Source organism: Anolis carolinensis, chromosome 4 (genome assembly GCF_035594765.1).
Source record: "Anolis carolinensis isolate JA03-04 chromosome 4, rAnoCar3.1.pri, whole genome shotgun sequence".
NCBI classification, from domain to species: domain Eukaryota; kingdom Metazoa; phylum Chordata; class Lepidosauria; order Squamata; family Dactyloidae; genus Anolis; species Anolis carolinensis.
The window spans coordinates 43,790,200-43,810,099 of record NC_085844.1 but is presented as its reverse complement, the minus strand read 5'-3'; the positions used below and the strand labels follow the sequence as shown (position 1 = coordinate 43,810,099).

At 37.6% G+C, this 19,900-nt stretch overlaps 1 protein-coding gene across 2 annotated transcripts in view; it reads left to right on the top strand.

Annotated features, from left to right (window-relative positions):
• nkain3 (sodium/potassium transporting ATPase interacting 3) overlaps positions 1–19,900 on the top strand; it is a 269,522-nt gene extending 249,622 nt beyond the window's left edge. The window contains exons 5-7 of one of the 2 annotated variants that reach the window (XR_010005979.1): positions 4,486–4,593; positions 13,534–13,613; positions 17,359–19,900. Coding sequence is in view for 1 of the 2 variants with exons in the window: in XM_008108514.3 (XP_008106721.1) it covers positions 4,486–4,557 (72 nt within the window). In the remaining variant the exon portion in view is untranslated. The remainder of the gene's footprint in view (positions 1–4,485; positions 4,594–13,533; positions 13,614–17,358) is intronic. The other variant, XM_008108514.3, reaches the window with a different exon arrangement.

The following is a 19,900-nucleotide window of genomic DNA, read 5'->3' as shown; positions in this document are numbered from 1 at the left end:
ATTAAGTTGACACTCACATGCTTCTGAGATCCCACAAGACACTTTGCTTGGAATACCAGCCCACCTTGATTGGTATCACCTATTGTTGTAAACTCTTATGGGTCATCCCTTTAATTCTGGGAGGACAGGTAGCATTGTATTTGAGAAGACCCCAGAATTGAAAGTTCTGTCTTATATAAAGTTTACTTTGGAATAACAGTATATGAAACCAGTGCCCCTTGGGGTGCTGTTTAGCTTTCATTATGATAGTGTTTGTACTTGTATCTCGGGAACCATAAATTCCCACCTGAGGGGCAGTGGGACTGTTTATGTGAACTGATTTGCTAACATTCAGTAGAGCCCCTCAAGATGTGAAACATGTTGGAAATAGCAACCTCCCAAGCCACTCACTATTTATTTGTTAATGAGTATATTTGGTAACCTGTATTCTATATGTATGTTGATTTGCTAGTTTGACTATTTGGTGTAGGAGGAATTATAGACATGTGATTATACTGAGCATGTGCAGACTCAGGACTCAATTTCGTATTCCACAAAGTATGAGAAAGTGTACTCCTATTTGTGCTATCTCATGTCAAAAAAAGGATGCCAACCAAGAGGGAATAAATATTACCTTTCTTAGAAATGGACTCCTTTCTTAGATTCATATTTGTAATTGTGAAAGTATTGTGTGTAAGCTAGTTTTGGAAAGATCAGATACAATAATATACTGATTGAGTTGAGTTGATTTATATACTTGTATATCAATTATACACTGATTTGGTTTATATTGAAGCTTCCAGAATACTTTACCTGAAAAATGTAATAAAACAAATGAAAACAAAAATATTGTAGAATGCACACAGGATGATACATGACTAGCATTCTTGTGATAGTGGGAAGGTGTGGTTTCCGGGCTGTATGGGCGTGTTCTAGCAGCATTTTCTCCTGACATTTTGCCTGCACCTGTGGTTGGCATTTTCAGATCCTCTGAAGATGCCAGCCTCAGATGCAGGCAAAACGTCAGGAGAAAATGCTGCTGGAACACGCCCATCAGCCCGGAAACCACATGACATTGTGATCGAGGTGACCTCCCCTCCAGGACTTTGTAAAAGATAGTTCAAAAATCAAGACTTTATGTTCTATATTCCATATATTTATAGTAGAAGGTGATTGAGACTTTTTACTGGAGTTTACTGTGGATTATCCCTGCATTCTGAGGCAAGAGATAACAACTTCATGAATTGTAAAATCATGCTGCCAGAACTCCACTTCTCCCCAGATGTTGTATCAAATGTTTTCTATTGTTTATATCATTCATGATTCCCCTTTATGCAATGTCACCCACCTTTATGGATTCTCCTTTATTTCCTTGAAATCTATCTACCTGCCTATATGTATTTGTACTCTTTGGGATCCCCGGAAAATATGTATTCTTCCCAGCAGGGTTTATGTTCCAACTTTATTTTATTTTTCGTTCTATCCCATATAATTGTCAAATCATGAAATCAAATGGGAAATATTATGACCCCAACGTGAACTCTAGCCCTATGACCCAGACCTCCCTTCCCAAAAACAAAAGGATAATCTGCCACCGTTTAATCCAATCTCATTCCGATCGCATGGACAATATAGGGCTTGAGTCACCAAATTCCTAAAGGTGACTCGCCCCCAAGGCAAACATTGTCATATCCCAGGCCAGGACGCCTCAGGAAGGCACCCCTGTGGAGCCCGTCAATGACGGCTCATCACCACCCTTCTTTACTTCCCGTCTGACACCCCAAAGACATATCTAAAATCTGCGAACGTGACAGGACCCCGGACATCCTTGATGGGTGCCATTAATTCCTTTAGAAATCGGCTGGGCCAGGATTAATCTGATATTTCCTGTCCTGTCACCTCATTGTTTCAATAGCTCCCGCCTCCTCCTCTCTGATTGGCCCGAGCGGGGACAAAAAGCGGCTCCCCATTGGGCCAGCAGAGCAAGGCGGGAAACGAAAGCCCGCCTCGTTCAACCTCCCAGCCTATCCGCGATCAGATGGGCGGGGGAGCAGGGCGGGAAATTCAAAGGGCTGTCAGACCGAAACATTGTATAAATATGGCTTTATTTGAAACATATGTTACGCTAGTAGATTGAATGATCGCTATTAGCGTCCTTTTCAGCTGAATTGCTCAATAAAGACTCCTTGGTGGATTTTCCTTCACCCTTGGCGGACCTTCTTCATTTCAGGCTTCAGGTTGTATTGCGGCTTATATTCTCCTTTTGGCTTCGCCAAGGTCCGTTCCCTCAGGACCGGGTCGGGTCTCTCCTAAAGGGCCCGATCCCCTAAAGTGCGGTCGACAACAACATCCCAGTGATTCCAACCACGAAAGCCTTCAACAATACATTCTTATGATAAACTTTCATTTCAGAACCTAATACTTCTGTTGTCTTTCAATGTATGTTCTTTACCACAAAGCACATTTCTAGGGCAGTGCACTCCCACACAGATTTTGTTTGCCCAGGGGAATGGTTTCTTTCCGTGGCTGCTTCCAAAGAAACATGTAGTCATTGTTAGAAGACAAATGACTGGAGGGCCCAGGCCTTTACTCTTTGCTATTGTATGTAGGACAGTAGAATTGGGTTAAAAGGCATTGTTGGAGTTCCACCTGATACAAAATATGAGGTTCTGCTGTGTGTGTCTTATTTCTCTTACAGATTTTATACATATTCTAACAATCAAGAACTTTCTGGAATTTACAGGTCACAGAGTTGCCTTTGCAACTATGTTGAATGGCTGAAATAGTGGATCTGGAGAAAGTTTGTGTTCTGAAACAAGAAATCAGTTAGCACTTTATTTTTGACGAATGTTATTGGCCATAAAAGGTAGAAGGCTACCAGCACCACTTGGCTGGTCAAAAAAAGGAGAAAAGATGGAATCAGAAACACAGGAACTAAGCATGTTGTTGTTGTTTTCCTCTGTAAAAAAAAAAAAAGAAAGTTTTCACTTTCTCTGCTTCACATACTCCATCAGGCCACCCCCACCCCCACCCCCCTTTATGGATGGTTTGTCTCTAATCTTGGTTCATCCATATTCTTTTCTCCTGTGATGCTCTATTTTTTCTTTCTGTGCAATATATAAAGGGGTTTTTTTTTGCATTTTTTTCTGGTGTCGGTTTGGCATATGTACCTAGACTTTAACTTGCTAGTATCCATATGTGTGCATTCACAGAGACCATGAAGAAAAAAGACAGTTGCTTACCTGTAGTCATGATTCTTTGAGTGGTCTTTTGTGAATCCACACAAACCCACCCGTTCCTCCACTCTTATGAAAACTCCCCCTTTCTAGCTGCCTTGCAGCAAAGGGAGCATGGAGCCAGGGTGCCTTTTATGCCCTGGTAGGAGTGGGCAGAATTACCGCCAAAATGTGAAAGATCACATCTTGGAAAGCTTTCTGTTGGAGACTGCGCAGGTGCAGCAACTCCATATGTGTGGATTCACAGAAGACTACCTGAAGAAACATGGGCACAGCTAAGCAACCTGTCCTTATAAAAGCAGATGGGTAAATTCTCTGGTGAGATATTAAGTTTGAAGCAGATATCTACCCACATGAAAACTAACATTTTGAACATGCATATCTTTTATTCCCAAATTTGTAATTCTCTTTCTCCTCTCAAGGTAGATTTAGCTCTTCTTAAATGGAAACTATGCAGGGACTCTAACCTAGATCCACAACAGCATAACTATGCCTCAGGTTTTGCAATGTAATCACCTCTGCTTTCAATAATTGTAATGCTCACCATAGTAAATACCTTCTAGTGGTTTTTTCTTATGTGAGCAGTGAAGACAATATATATTGTGCCAGGTTTTCAGTGGGCTTTATTTGTCTGTTAATTGTGCTATTTTTGTTTGGTTCTACAGTCTCATTTGTCTTTCTTGTATTTTGCATTATTGTTATAAACCACTTTGAGGACATTTATGTAGGAAGTGCTCAAAGGCCGTATGTAAATGTGTTTATAAATACTTATATTACAAAGAAGCAGAGCATGTTTCTGCCTGTGAGTGCTCTGAAATATATGCTTTCTTCAGCAGGGCAAAAGAAAGCTACAGAAATTTCTGACCCAGAAAATCCAAAATCACTTACACACAAAACAAGTTTCATTTTGAGCCAATACTTGAGCTAGCTTGCTTTATGTATGCATGTAAAGGGGGTGTTATAAGCTTAAAAACCCAATATGAAACATGAAGAACTACATGCTTGGGCCTAAATCTGGCATTATATTGGCATTTTGCCACCAGTGTAATACATTTTCCTTCCTTTCCTTGTCCTCCGATGTGTCCAAAAACAGGCTCCAGATTTGTTTTTTCCAGCTCTTTGGAGGTTGGATTGAAAAAATACATAAGATTGTCCTCCTCCTGCTTTTACTGACTTGTGCCCTCCATCCTGCCTCAAGGGCTTACTGTACACTTGAGTATTTACTATATTGTGACTAATATTATGTTCTCCTTTCTTATTTTCCCCACAGTTGGTTGGTTTTGTTTATGCCTGCTACGTAATCAGTGTTTTCATGGAAGAAGAGGACAGCTGTAAGTACTGAAACACGCCTTCCCATCTCTGGAGCCACAATCTTGGGGTGAGATTCAGTATTATATTAGTAGTTAACTATATCAGGCTGAAGGGGTATATTGGCAAAAGGTGTCCTGCCTTTGAACACAGGAGGCTGTATCTCATATCAATAACAAGAGCAGCCTGCATAATCAATGGGCTATCTTGATTGATGATATTGGAACACCTCTATTTTCTAGTACAGCTGTATTTTTCCTAGTATACAATTTAATCTTGATATATAGTGCCCTCCTTTACCTTACCTTCCATTTTCCTTCCCAGTTTGACCAGTAGGTTATTAAACACATTTTATAATTTCAGAAAAGTGAAAGATATGACAGATAATATCGACTTACCATGGCATTATGGAATAAATACAATTTTAGCAGCATTTTTTCATGCTTAGACCAGTTTATTTTGCCAGAATGTCCTGGCATACTTAACATAAATAGCACAGAAAATCATTATACAGGTCAACCTGATACTTCAGGGAATGTTTGTTTGTGTGTGTTTGCTTCTTCATTCATATTTTCTCTTTGAAGTACAATCATTTATATGCATATGTATATGTTCCTTCAAGTCTATAGCAGCTTAACATTCCATTAAATATTATATCTGGACAAAACCTTCGTACTTTCTCAAAATTTTCCGAGGCTACTGTTTAATTCACTGAAGAGTAAACATAGTTATTGGCCTTTAAGACTCTTCTTAATGAAATATCCCTGCATTATTGAACCCACCAAATTTCTTGGACTAAAGCCTGACAGGAAGCTTAAAAATTAATAACAACCACCTCTTTCATTGCTTTTCAAGGTTTAAATGGGGATCAGTCTATGGAAAGGCAATAAACATGAAAGGAGTGGTCTTTCCAAGTTATTGCTTTTTTGGACATATTTGTCACATATTGCCTTATATATTTTAAAGACTTGTATGCGCACATATACATTCATTCCTTTTGAGATACTTTATAAATAGAAAGAGCCATAGGTTATGTCTCACAGCCAATATAGGGGGCTGCATCTTTATTGATCACAAGTTTCCATTAATGAATTCTAGGTAGCAAAACAGACCCCAGGAAGCAAGATTCAGATCAGAGCTTTGAAAAGATACTATTTTGGATCATAGATACCAGAATAATCCTAATAGCCCAACCACCACAGTTCAAAGAGTTGTTGTCGAAAAAAGTAATATTTCTAAGCGATGGTTTAGAAAAACCTCCATCTGAAATGCTAAAGTGTGTGTATTTCAGTATTTTTCCAAAATGGCAAATCGAGGTTCATTGGAATAATATTCTTTGAGAAACAAAGGGTGTTATCCCATTATGCTTTTATTTTTGTAGTAAGCAGGGCCATAGCCAGAAAAAAATTGGGAGGAGGGGGTTGAAACTGAGTAAACAGAAACATGAGTAAACCAGTTTAAAAAAAAACCTGAAAAATTTGGGGGGGGGGGATTGAACCCCTACCCTCCCCCTTGGTTGCAAGCTGCCCTGAATACCTTGTGGAGAGGGGGTGGGATATAAATAAACTTGTTGTTGTTGTTGTTGTTGTTATACCATCATATCAATGTGTTACACTGCCTCATCCTTATCACATGACACCTTTGTCCTTAGGGCATTTTCTTTTACACTGGAAACAATCCATTAATGACTCCCTTTCCTGCAACAACTGAGTAACCATTCTGTGTGCTGATGTCTCGTGTGATGTGGATATGGCCAAATTATTCCTCCCTCGGGGATTCATAAAGAAATCTCTGGCAGAGAAGCATCAGAACATTTCTGGTGCTTGAGTTGGAAAAATGAGATTTCTAGTCTGTTTAAACTCCTTTTAATCCCTTCTTCTGGTGTTTTTGTTTATTTGTTTCTTTGCTACTATGCTATCATAACAATATAGCATTATGACATTATAACTGGATCCATTACACAACTATGGAATAGTCAAGAAGATGACAATCTCTTTTCTCCCTACAAGAGAAAGGGCGGCGGCGGCGGGGGGGGGGGTTGGGGTGGCGGCATGGCATGGTGTGTGGCCCCTCTCTTTTCCTGTGTTATGTTATTGATAAAAGATTTCAACAGTTAGGGAGGGCCTTGTAATTGCATTGTACAAATCATTTGGTCATTTGATGAACCAGTCAAGTGAGCAACAGAGTACATGAGTTGATAAGAACACCATTAATGTGGGCAAAAAACTGAAATATTTAATGGTTCTATTAAAGTGTAAATGTACAGATAATAAACAACTTTAATAGATTTCAAATGGAGTAATTAACATAAAGAAGTGGTGTGATAAAGCTCAAACACTGAGGCATACGGTTGACCTATGCCCACCCTTACCTAACCATGGTCCTGATGTTTTTTTCCTTTCGCTGAAGTTTACTAAAATGTAGAGGTGTTGAAAATTCAGTCTCTAGATCTGACCTACAGTTTGTGTTAGTTAGAGAGGAGATCATCTAGATCGGGAAATGGCACTGAATGGGTTAATCATTTCCCTGTTCTGTTTTCCCTACTGTAAATCTTGCCTTTCATCCTCGTGTTTACTGTTGTCTCTAAAAAGTACATAGGCTTTGATGTTTGTGACCCAGATTTTTGTTTGAACTGAAACAGACAACCAAGATCCTGAATCTAAATAGGCTCAGTTCTTTTAAAGTTCAGACTAAAAGCTGGAGTGGATTTACTGGCCCACTTCACTGGAGTTTACAGCTTCCACTATATCAAATGGTGTGGTGTAATGGTTTCAGCACTAACTGACACTGTGAAATCCCTTTGTAGATTTTTTTTGGGGGGGGGTGCATTTGAGTTAAAGGAAATGAGGTACAAATGTTTGAAAATCAACTATTTTCTCTCCCTGCAATTTAGCTTTACAGAACACATTAGGCCGGTGTTTGCAAGAAAAATGCATTAAAAAAGACATAAGCAGAAAGCTGCTCCCAGATTCTTGATTTTTCTAATGATGCTGTCCTTGGAGCCAGTTCTGTGCATTTCTACTTTCTTGTGATCAATGTCCATATTTTGATGTGTAAATTTATCCATATTTTATTGCACAGAGGTAAATGAATGTGCCATTGCAAAACAAAGGCTGTTGTAGTCTGAATATGTTGGGAAGATCCATTAAAGAATAGACTTCAGAAACCGTCTAGGGCTTTTCATCCTCCAATCTAATGAAAAAAGTCTATTTATATTTATTACCCCCGTTCATTTGTCATTCCTTTATTAGTAGCTATATTGGTTTCAGTGCTATACAGAACGAAATCTGCAAGCAAACTCGAAAGCTTGTTATCTTTGTCAGAATTATAACCTAGAAGCAAACAGGAATCTGAAATCATCATACAGTGGCAGCCTAGAGATATGATTAGTTTTTGCACACACACACAAGTTTGCATATTCCTCATTTTGTACCAATGATAACTTTCTCTGGAAACAATAGGACATTACAAAATAGCTGTATTTTATGCATGCTCCTTTTGAAATGCTTGTAGCATTCTCATATATTTGAGAAAAACCAGGAAAAGGAAACCATAATAAAAAATAAAATGAGAATTGGTCCTCCATCCCCATGGATTCTGCATCCACAAGTTCAACTAACTAATGCTTGTAGTAAAATAGCATCCCTTATATAAAATGGCAAAATCAAGATTTGCCTTTGAGGTTTTTTGTTTGTTTGTTTTGTTTTGGATTTTTTTTTGTCAGGAGTAATATTTTCATGGTGTGGAATCTGTAAAAACAGAATATGTGGATAGAGAAGGCTGACTGTACATTTTATCCTTCGATGCATTTCCCCGCTCTAAAAACTATGTTGGTAGTATGCCTCTTTTTTTGCTTCCAGAACCCAGAAGCTCTACCTTAAAAGTAGCATTGCTTTAAAAACTGCAACCTTGAACAAGATTAATTATATATTATGAAGCCATGTGTGGAGTAGAATTAATTAATCAGGGCCTACACCTGAAGTGGCCTGACCATAAATTATCTTAATTATATGCTGGCAAATAGTTTCAGGTTTCACTTTGGATGCATTTCCCAACTGATTTCATACACGTCTGTTTTGTTTAAGAGACTTGTGTGGGAATTATCTTTCCATTCCATATGTATTAGCAAGCACAATCTCTTCTTCCTTTTGGGACTTCTGCTTTTTAGGACACTTCAGAATTGCAAAAGGGAATCTCTGCTCTCATTTTGAAAGAGAAAGGAAAGTACCTTTACTGTGGAGTGTGGAATGGAGTTCAGACAGAACATTCAGAGAATTGATGTGTGATATCTTGTCATCTGAGTTTTCTTTTAAAGGCCACTCTAGTTGTGTGCATTAACCTCACAGACCCCAAGGATTATGCTCACCAGATATGATCACTTGATGTGGCATCCATGGTTCTCCTTTTCTGCCTGTGCATTATCAGAGCTGATGGGATCTTGAGCTGGCTGGAAAAATCTCAAGTCTCTATGCCACTGAAATTCAGGAAAGATACTACGTATTATATTTTACTGAGAACACAAGACAGGTTTCTGTTTGCAAAGTTTATCACATATGTCTTTGTGTTTTATGTTTTAAAAATGAATATTTTTATACATAGTGCCATTGAAAATGTTCTCAGTGTTTTTTATACATTGCTTACATTTGTATATATGACCTTTTCTAAGGAAAAGAGGTATGTGGTCTGCAGGAACTTTTTCTTCCTTATGAACTTTTTTGTCTGATAGATCCACTTCTGTGCAGGCAAAAAATCCCCTATCAATATTACTGTCACTCCTCCTACAGCTATTCTGATGCTGTAGGGTATGCCTGCCAGTGCTTACCCATCAGCATTTTGTTTAGCATGCAACAAAATCAAGGTTTGCTTTTTGGATTCCCTCCCTCCCTTCCCCCCCCCCAATTATTTTTGAATACAGAGCCCATGGATATGGGGGGCTGGCTGTATTTTAATGCCTGTCACATCTTGGAAATGGAAGAGCATTCGGTCTCATTACTTCTTGGATAGGGGGCCAGGAACTCAATGGAAACCCACTTCTGAAGTTTCATTCCCTAAGAAAGTCTTATTAAATTAATGGGAGTCACCACCCTAAGCAACTTGAAGACACATATGCACACATTTTAAAACTCATTAGACAAAATAATAAAACATGAAAGATAAGCAATACACAAACTATTATACAATGTTTACATGATTCATGAAATAGAGGCTAGATTGGCTACATAGGGAAGATAAGAGGGGAGGAATGTTATTCAGAATATGTCTGAAACAGAATAATTGTGTCATGTTGCTGATTACCCTCAAACTCTGATTCTCCAGGTGTTTTGGACTCCAGTTCTCAGAAATCCCAGCCAGCTTACCAGTTGTTAAAAATTGTGGGAATTAAGTCCAAAACATCTGGAAGAGCCAGGTTTGAGAAACATTGCCCTAAAGGTATGGTGGGCAGCTATTCTTGTAGTCAGGAGTCTTTAATCCAGCAAAAAAATGCCTCTCCAAAACCCAAATGGGTTCATAAGGAAGAAAAATTGTAGGCAGGAAGAAAGCTGCCTGCAGTTTGAAATGAATCCCCCCAAAATGCCACCTGAAAGTAAAACAAGTAATGAGTAAGCATTGCAAAAGTTATTTTATTTATTAAAGTTATGTAATTCCCTAAATACTTCCAATCTTATGTCTTCAGTACCTTCAAAAGTCATGTTACAGTGACATTGTCATTTATAAGGGCCCAGGCTGTGGCGCAGGCTGGAGAGCAGCTGCAATGAATCACTGCAATTAGTCACTCTGACCAGGAGGTCATGAGTTCGAGGCCCACTCGGAGCCTATGTTTGTTTGTCTTTGTTCTATGTTAAAAGGCATTGAATGTTTGCCTATATGTGTAATGTGATCCGCCCTGAGTCCCCTTCGGGGTGAGAAGGGCGGAATATAAATGCTGTAAATAAAAAAATAAATAAGATACAGTAGAGTCTCACTTATCCAACATAAACGGGCCGGCAGAACGTTGGATATGTTGGATAATAGGGAGGGACTAAGGAGAAGCCTATTAAACATCAAATTAGGTTATGATTTTACAAATTAAGCACTAAAACATCATGTTTAACAACAAATTTGACAGAAAAAGTAATTCAATACGCAGTAATGCTATGTAGTAATTACTGTATTTACAAATTTAGCACCAAAATATCACGATTTATTAAAAACATTGACTACAAAAATGTGTTGGATAATCCAGAATGCTGGATAAGTGACTGTTGGATAAGTGAGACTCTACTGTATGTTGATACTATGATTTAGAAATAATAGAACCGCTAACAGTGCTGCCAGCTCAGTGATACCTGGCATTCCTGCTAAAAATGGTCACCAGCTAATGTCTCTAGACCAGAGTTTCTCAAACTGTGCTCCTCCAGATGTTTTGGGCCTCAGGTCCCACAATTCCTACCAGCTGGTAAACTGGGTGGCATTTCTGGGAGCTGAAGTCCAAAACACCTGGAGGAGCACAGTTTGAGAAACTCTGCTTAGACTGAATATGAACACAGAGCATTTGTATTTGTCCTATAAAAATACACATTTGCTTTTAGCTACACACAGCCTCCCAACCTCACTCCACATTTTTCTGTTTTTTAAAAAATTTTAGCATTAGCTAAGGGGAATGGAAACCTGTAGTTTCAAATCAATTGCTCTCTGTTGCTTATTCTAGCATAAAATTATTGATGGTGCCAATTCCCCACCACATTCATTTTACTATTTTAGGCAACATACATGGCAGTTCTCTCCATACTTTCATAACTATAAGTGCCACTGCATTGAACAGAACTTACTTTGAGCATAAAAGTAAAAAACTGCACTGTTTAAGTGGCTTTTCACCAAGATTTTGAGTCTGTAATGGATTACAGCTCCTATTAACCAGTATGTCTGTCTAGTTATCTATAGGGATGGTTATACTTCCTTAATTTCATTTTTATCTCAGGAACCCAAGACCCAAGGCAGCTCACAGCCTTTGAAAAGCTACAGTTACAAAATACATATATTAAAACAGAATTAAATATTACCATTATTAAAACAATTCAGTTAAAATAACATAAAACAGCAATGAAACTGTTAAAACAATTCAATAATGAGAACTGTGGTCCAAACTGAGGGAGGCTGACATGGTATATCAGTCACATTGTGAGCTATCAGAGCCACAAAGCAATAATACTTGGAAAATACATCACATTTTGAAGTCTGCCATGGCTAAAACAACTAGTTCCATCTGCAACACACAGTGATCTGCAGGTTATTGATAGCCCCCCCTCTTCAACTCTGCAAGACAATACTTTAAAAATGTATTCTGCAGTTGGTGCTTTCCCTGGTAGGTAAGTATCAGAAACTGTTCCTTAATGCCTAGGTTGTTTCACTATATAGAAAATAAAATTGCACTCCCATTTGATTATAATCCCCCCATTTGTGCCTTCCCAAATTAAAGTTTATTGCCATCATTTTGACAATCTATAAAAGCAATCACACACTACATAGCCATCAACCAGGTATGAGACAGCCTAGCTTTTCTGTATCCAATTCCTTTGGAGTAAATGAGGCTATTTTTACTGGAGAATTTAAAAAGAAGGTTGATATCTTTCACACCATTAATCTTCTCGAATAAATGCAGGACTATATCACAAGCATAATGCATTGCATAATAGTCTTTCCTGATTAGATCCATTTCCACTTCTGTAGCCAAATCTGGAATGCTTGCTGTACTTGGATAATGCCAAGAAATGTATTTTTGTTAAGATTCAAAATTTATTTATTTATTTATTTATATTTGTTAAGACTCAAAATCTATCTGATTCAGCTCTGTTCTCTGAAGGTTCATTTATGCAAGCATTTGTGCTTGTGACAGCACTCACTTTTAGTCAGACCATTTGGATCAAACAACTATAAACCAAGAATTTGTCCACTATGTGCCCGGAACTAAGCTGGATGCAAGAACATCTTTTGGTTTTTTCCTTATGTGAAACTACAGTTCAATGGTAACAGAAACACCTCTTGATTTATTGTAATATGTGTTTAGTTAGAATTGAATCGCCTTCACATCTCACAATTTCACATCTCACAATGATTCCATTTTAGCTGTTGTAGTTGCATCCTATGGGATCCTGGGATATGTAGCTTGGTGAGCTCTAGAGTGATCTGACTGAGAAGCAAGGATTCTGCAAGATCTTCCCATGGCAATTAAAGTGGAATATAAGCTACATGATTGTATAGTATGGAAGGGCCCAAGATTAATCACCATCAGATTCATGATAGATATCATCTGTCTAAATGAGTGCATATTGCTAAATACATGATGAAGACATATTGGGACCATTAGGCCATGACATACAAGCACTTCCAATAATTTGTGACATGTCTATGTAAAGCTCAAATATTTACAAGGTAAAGCAAATATTTTACTGGCTGAGACAGAGGAACTGAAAGATCATACATGGTATGTACTAACTAGATCTGTCTCTTTATTATACCAAAAGGCAGCAGCCTCAATCTGCCTATTGATAGGAACAGATTTAAGGTAATAATAGTGAACTTTATAGAAAGTAGTGGTTACATTTTTGGACATGCCTTACCTCCCTGATCCCGTCAAGATTTCTGCTCATGCAGAAGATACTCAGATTTCCTTGGAATGTTATTGTTTACACAGAAAATGTGGCACCCTTTACAGGAAATTTGCTTTCTGTGCAAGTGCATTTTTGAAATATTCTTTGCAGTTCTCAACAACCTTCTTGCATTGAAAGGTAAAATTATCAGTTCTTGCCTGTGAGGACAACATTTGCAAAAATCTAGTCTCCTGTCTTGAATTGTTGATTTTTTCAGTGAGTGTCATAGTATATAGTGTGAGTGTGTCCATGTATACATTCATATGCACTATGTACATCCTTAATATAGTGTTCCATTCATCATTATTTGCTATTTTTTCCATTCACTTTAACATTAAGCCATTTCCCCTTGCAAATTTATGTCAACTGTGTTGCATTTTCAGTTGATTTCATAGGTGGACTTGACACTTACTCCTACCAACAATCCCCTCAGGAACATATTGAGTTAAAGCCTGTAAATCCTGTAAGTAAGAGTTTGGTCAAAAGGACGGCATTAATCCTTCTAACTACATTAATAATTAATCTGTTGTTTAAATAGATTTGACATAAGATTACTAATTATTTCATCATCGCTTACTCCTTAAAGTGCCAGAAGAGTTGGAAATGTTTTAAGATCTCAATTTTTCCACTTGGCATCTAATACTTTCTCTAAGTAATTCCTAACTGGATCCCACATACTCTTAATTAGTATAACATTTCCAATTTTATCTATATTGTTCAATTTATAATCTATTATTTCCACATTTAACATATTAACTATACAATTATACTAACTGAAATTAAAACTGATATTTCAAATGTAATTTCTGTAGTTTATTGTACAAAGAGTATGTCCAAGAAGAAAGTGTGGATGGTGGGAGTGGAGTATAACAATAAAATAAAATAAAATAATTTTAAAAAGGAAAAGGTTTTAACATAGTAACATTGCCTTGTGAAATTTATAGGTGATATTCTTAGCAAACAACCAAGACACATACACCACACATATACTGCAGGAACGTGAAACACATTAGTCAACTTTAAGCATGTGAAAACAAGCTGAAACGATGTCTAGTCCAAAGAATACCTGGACATACATGTCTGCAATTAGGGTTAATCCACTCACAAGATGTTATCATGTCTTCATATTTCATGCATTGGTAATTACTGTTATTTAAAAGCTGAACTTAGAGGTGGCAGACGCAAACACCCATGGACCAATTTGGCTGGATATTGGTATGGTCCATCCTTTCAAAGGGAACTACCCTGTCTCCAAATTTCATCCTTAAGTGAAAAACAAACACAAAAGAACGATTACCAATTTATTTTCTCAATGCAAACAGATTGGTAACCCTCCAGTTCAGAGTTCTGAAATGCTATTCAGATAAGGTCTAGATCTGTATGAAGTGACCCAGGATTGAATCTGGATTTCCAAATTAGCCCCTGGATTTGGCACATCCTCCTCCTGATGCTTTTTCTTTCATTGCTTTTCAATTGAAAAAAATTGCTTACACACCCAAGTAATGTTCTAAAAACCCTCATACATAGTGATAATATGCTGCATGCCAAACAAGAGATGTGTGTGCAAAAGATTCAAAGTTTAACTTCAATGACAAATAGGCTCAAGAACAGTTTATGTGAAATATAACGCTTTTACCTGAAACTCTGGAGAATGTTTAACTGAGCTAGGTCAATAAATTATCCAACCTTTAAAAGACATTTGAGAGATCTCCCTCTGTTCTCTCTCTCTGCATTCTCCCTGCCAGTTATTCCTGGATAACCTCTCTCACACACTAAAACTAGATTTTTCTAAAACCCTCTGTGCCTATGCACTTGCAGAGTGCAAATATGCTCTAAAGAACAAGAATATCAATGTTCAAGATGAATTTCCATTGAAAACCAAGCTCCAGAAAACAATTTGGGCAGTTGGTGAACTGTGCAATCCACAGTTTCTCGATGCTTCTGTCTGCTGTGCAGCAGGCTGACTACTTGGCTTCACAAAAAGATAATTGGTATCAGTTTGTATTGCAAATGGGCCAGGAAAGCTGCTGGGTTCAAAACTAATGGCCCTTTCACTATCCAAATTGTGAAAAATGCAGCTTTTAAGAGATGAAAGCCAGGATTGAAAAAGAAATGTATTTTCTGCCGCACATCAAGGCCTGAAGGCATTTATGTGCCCTTTTCTTTTTTTTTCCAGCACTCCTGCTGTTCAGTAAATCATTGAGGATTTGTAGTATTCCCTATTCCCAGAGTTTCAGAGCACATAACACTCTATTAAGAACTGATACGCTAGCCAGTTAAGAATGAATAAAAGTTATGCTACTTGCTGGTTAAAACATGAGTTTTAAAGGTGAATCTTTGTTTCTAATTAAAACACTGTTTGGATCCCAAAGGCAAGTGGGTGTGCCACAGCGCAGTCACTCGTGTTCATAGACCAACTGTTGCTTTGTGTAGTCGTAGCCTTGCTCTCATCATTGACCAGTGTGACATTGGCATGAGATCTTTTACAGCAGCTCTCAAGCACAGTTATGATGACAGTGACCTTTTCCTGAGTTTTTCCCAATTAATCTTGATGACATGAACAAAGATACTTGTAGCTTAAAGCATTAAATAATATCTGATTATATTATATGGTTTTATGGGCTATAGCTTACTATATCTGATGCCGTGGTCTTAATCTTTAAAAGCTTATGCTAACTTAAATGTTGTTTAGGCTTTAAGGTAGGGATGGGAAACTACATGGGATGTAGGGACCAACCATATCCCCCTCTCCCCAGTCTCCAAACCCAACTACCTCCATTTTCCTCTGTAGACTCATTCAAAATGGCAATCAGAAGTGAAGTTTCATCATTTCCATTTGCCATTTTGAGAGTGATACCAAGGAAAAAATAAAAAAAAGATTTGTATGTAATTTGGCATTGAGTGAATAAGTATGTATCTGCATATTTTTGTACATTTCAAGACTTTTTTATATGGTTTCCAGGCAAAAAGTGCCCAAAAGTTATGATGATTTTTTAAGTAGAGCAGTTGAAGTTTTTGAGAGAATTGGTGAGTGTTTGAGACATTTCCATATTCTACCTACTTTTGAATTTCCTTTGACAGAGAAAAGCAGGATATAAATTCTAATACTAATAATGATAGTATTAACAACAACAACAACAACAGTAATCCCCACTTCTGTGAGTATTGTAAGAGGTTTAGAGTTCAGTTCTTCTAGTTCTTACTGGAACTGGAAAACCCCAGATTGCCACATGAGAAGGACTGGACTCAGCCCCAGGACAAGAGCATTCCAAACCTTGTATAGATAGTAATGTACATCCCTGTTGAAATGTATGGCAAATATAAGCAAATATTACTTTACTTACTTTAAAATGTGATTTTTGTTTTCAAAGTCAATGTGGTAAACCAGACTAGCTGCATTTAAGATTCTTCCTAATTCTGCTGAGTCCCTTTCTGTTGTGCACAGCTGATCCCTGCTGTCCATCCACTTGCTTTCTCCTTGACCCAATCTACTGAGAGGCAGAGAACAAGTCAAGCAAAGACACAATTCTAGGGAAAATAGGTGTATAGATAGCTGCCATAAAGAAAGACCAGCAGTTCTGAGAGCCGTGAAGTCCAGCAGTGACATCTTGCAAAAGCTTGGTTTTCAGGAGTTGACCAACAGTGTGCCTACAGTACAATCTTGTGACTCTTGCTTTATATCCAATCCAAAATTCTCTTGAGCTGGTGTAAGATGCATGCTATGATAGTTTCTTTCTCTATTCACACACATATTTCCCAACAGATGTATTTTGTTACCTCATTTATTAGGTCTCTGTTCCATTTATAATCCATAAAATGTACTGAAGAACCTTTAAAGATTGAGTAAGCCACGGCAGTGCTCAAATAGAACAGTGATACCAGTATCAGCAGTCTTAAATCCAATTGTTAGTCCCAAATGGAGTAGACACACTGAATCATTGAGAATTTTGTAAGTGGGCACTTAAGTCAACTCTGTTTTAGGGGTTCTATTCTAATTGAAGCTAATACTGGATTTAGACCAGAATCTAAAAGGTCGTGAGTGCTAAAAGGATTTTGCAAACATCAAAGATCACTGAATATTCACCACATTAAAATGTTTTTCATTGCTGCTAAAAAAAATAATCAATGTAGCATTACAGAGTTTACAAGAGGTACAAAATGGCCTCTGTTCCATCTGACCTTCAGTAATTTGTATGCTTTTGTTTCAGGTCTAAATAAGTAATGGACACTGATGTTCCACTCGTGTTTAGCAGTATTTTCCTGAATCAGATGTTTTTGAAGGAAACTCCCGTTCTGCAAAGCCGTCTTGCAGAAGAGACACCTGGACTGTGGATTCCGCTTCCAATGTGTGACTGGTCACAGCCTGGAATTTCTTCTTATTGATGTTAGGTGGATCCTTGTTAGATGATCTTGAATTTCCTTTCAATTATTCACTTTTATGAACACTTGTAAATTGTAACTCTTTTCTTTTTAATGTTATTTTTACAAATATCTAGTGTTTATGGCATGAAACAATTGAATGTGTGAAAAAGTCTCTTTCCCCCAAAAAAAATCAGCGAATGTTTTTTGGACTGATACAATAATACTAGCCTGCATGTGCTAGCAGTATTTTGATACACACACATCCACAAAAAGCACTTGGTTGTGGGATAGCTAGCTCAGGAGTGAGATTACTGAGTTTAACCTCCTGTGTATTCATCAATTAGAATTTTTTCCAGATATTGTAATTTTTAACATTGCAGTCTAGTAGTGCAGTGCCACGTATTTATCCAGAAGCAAACCCTGCTGAGTTCATTGGGACCAAATAAGTTGCAAAAGATCACAGTCCTGATGTTTTCATCACATGTCAGCCAACTGAGTGGTGCTTTCTCCCAGGTAAATTTGCATAAAAATGTGATCTAGTTTGATATGGTTCTTCCTCCAGTTTTCCCTTTGTCCTGTATGTTTGACTATATACATTGGCCTAGATTAGATTTCAGTGTGTGCAACTGAGTTGATGGAAGCAGACATGCATGCCCTCTCTTCTCTGTAGTAAACCATCTAGTGGTCTGCAAATGCCACACAGAAGGTCAAGGAGAGCTTACTGCTGGATGAAATAATGTGTGGTACAGCTAGAAAGACGAATCCTTGAAAACTGGACAAAAGTGCCTCCTATACATAGAGCGCTTCCATTTACAGAAGATAGATGCTGGGCCCAGGCTATTAACTGCAGATGTTAGTGAATGGCAGAGACATGAATAACTTGGTTTCATCCTCCAGAAATTCAGGACAGATGTCTGTAATTTGCATTTTTTAAAATCTCCTAAGGAGCCAAATGTGAATGTGTACAAACTGGGGTAAAAAATCCAAGGGTGGTACCAGCTACAGCCTTATGAGCCTCTGAAAAATTAATGATGGCCTTAATTTAAAAGCGAACAGAAGGCATTTGATTATGATAATGTGTATAAAATTTGTAGATTTATTTGTAAATACATTTAGAATAAGAGTATGTATCAATGTGACTTTTTTTAAAATTTAGTTTCCAACAGTATAAAAAGTGAGATCACACAACTGATTTTTCTGTGAATATTTGGCTATCTAAACTAGTTGCTTGTCTTTGTTTCTTTGGTGTGTATTGTCAACAATTATGCAATTCTCATACTACAGATTCCCTTCCCCACAAAATCGATACTTTGCAATGGCAGTGGAGAGTCATAAACTTCCAAGGAGTCTGTCGTTGTGCCTGAACTCTGTTTGAGAGGAAATACTGTTAAGAACATATTTGTGGAGTTTTTCTCCTTTAAACTAAATTTAAAGTTCTGATTAAGTGTTTTGCACAAACATATCTTTGTGGAAATGCTGGATACCTTTACTTTCTCCACACATGTTGTTGATGTAGATCTATAGCTTGCTTCCTAAAACTATGATTTTGAGCATCCTCCTTCAAGAACATATGCTTTCCCCCAGTCCTTATTCCCTTGTTGGATTTGAATTCCCTCTCTTGCATCCTTTGTTTGCCTTTCTATGCTATCTACATCAGTGCCAAACACTATCAGTACCTCTTTGAGCTATCCTAAGAGCTTGACTCTTAAAGATTTGAAGAAGACTTGCTAATTCTGATTATGAGACAGTGAACATTAATCACAGTTTCTGCTGGTGCACTTACACAAGTTCTCCCCGCAACGTCCAAAAAAGACAAGTGAATAGGAGGCGTTTCCCCTGGGCAAAAGGTAAACTGATGAAGGTCAATTTTGAAAACAAAGGATTCCTCATTGCATTCAGTGTTTTCCAAGAAACCACACATAAATGCACACATAGAGGACCTATTCTGCTGGAACAATTGTTATCTTGTGTTTAGTTTCTGTTACAGTTAGGTGCTAATATCTAAAGTGACAGTCTTCATAGAGATGCACTGAGACTACTTCTCTGTTAAACTACAAATAGCTGAACACTATATTAAAGGTGACTTATCTGGATACTTTAAAAATTGCATCTAGAAATAAAATAGACCACATACATATCTTAAGATACCGGTAACTACAAATGCAGTATAAAGACATTATTGTCTTTAAGATGATATATGCACCTTGCTCTAAAAATCATTTCTACATAATCTTTCTAAGCAAAATACTTTTGGAAACAATTTAGTGTCTCCTAATATTCTTGTGTGAAAGAGTGAATCCAGATTGTCTGTTAAGTTGACATGTGATAGCAGCTGTCTTCTAATTGACATCTTTGAACAAGTCACCATAGAATAAAAGTTTCTAATGA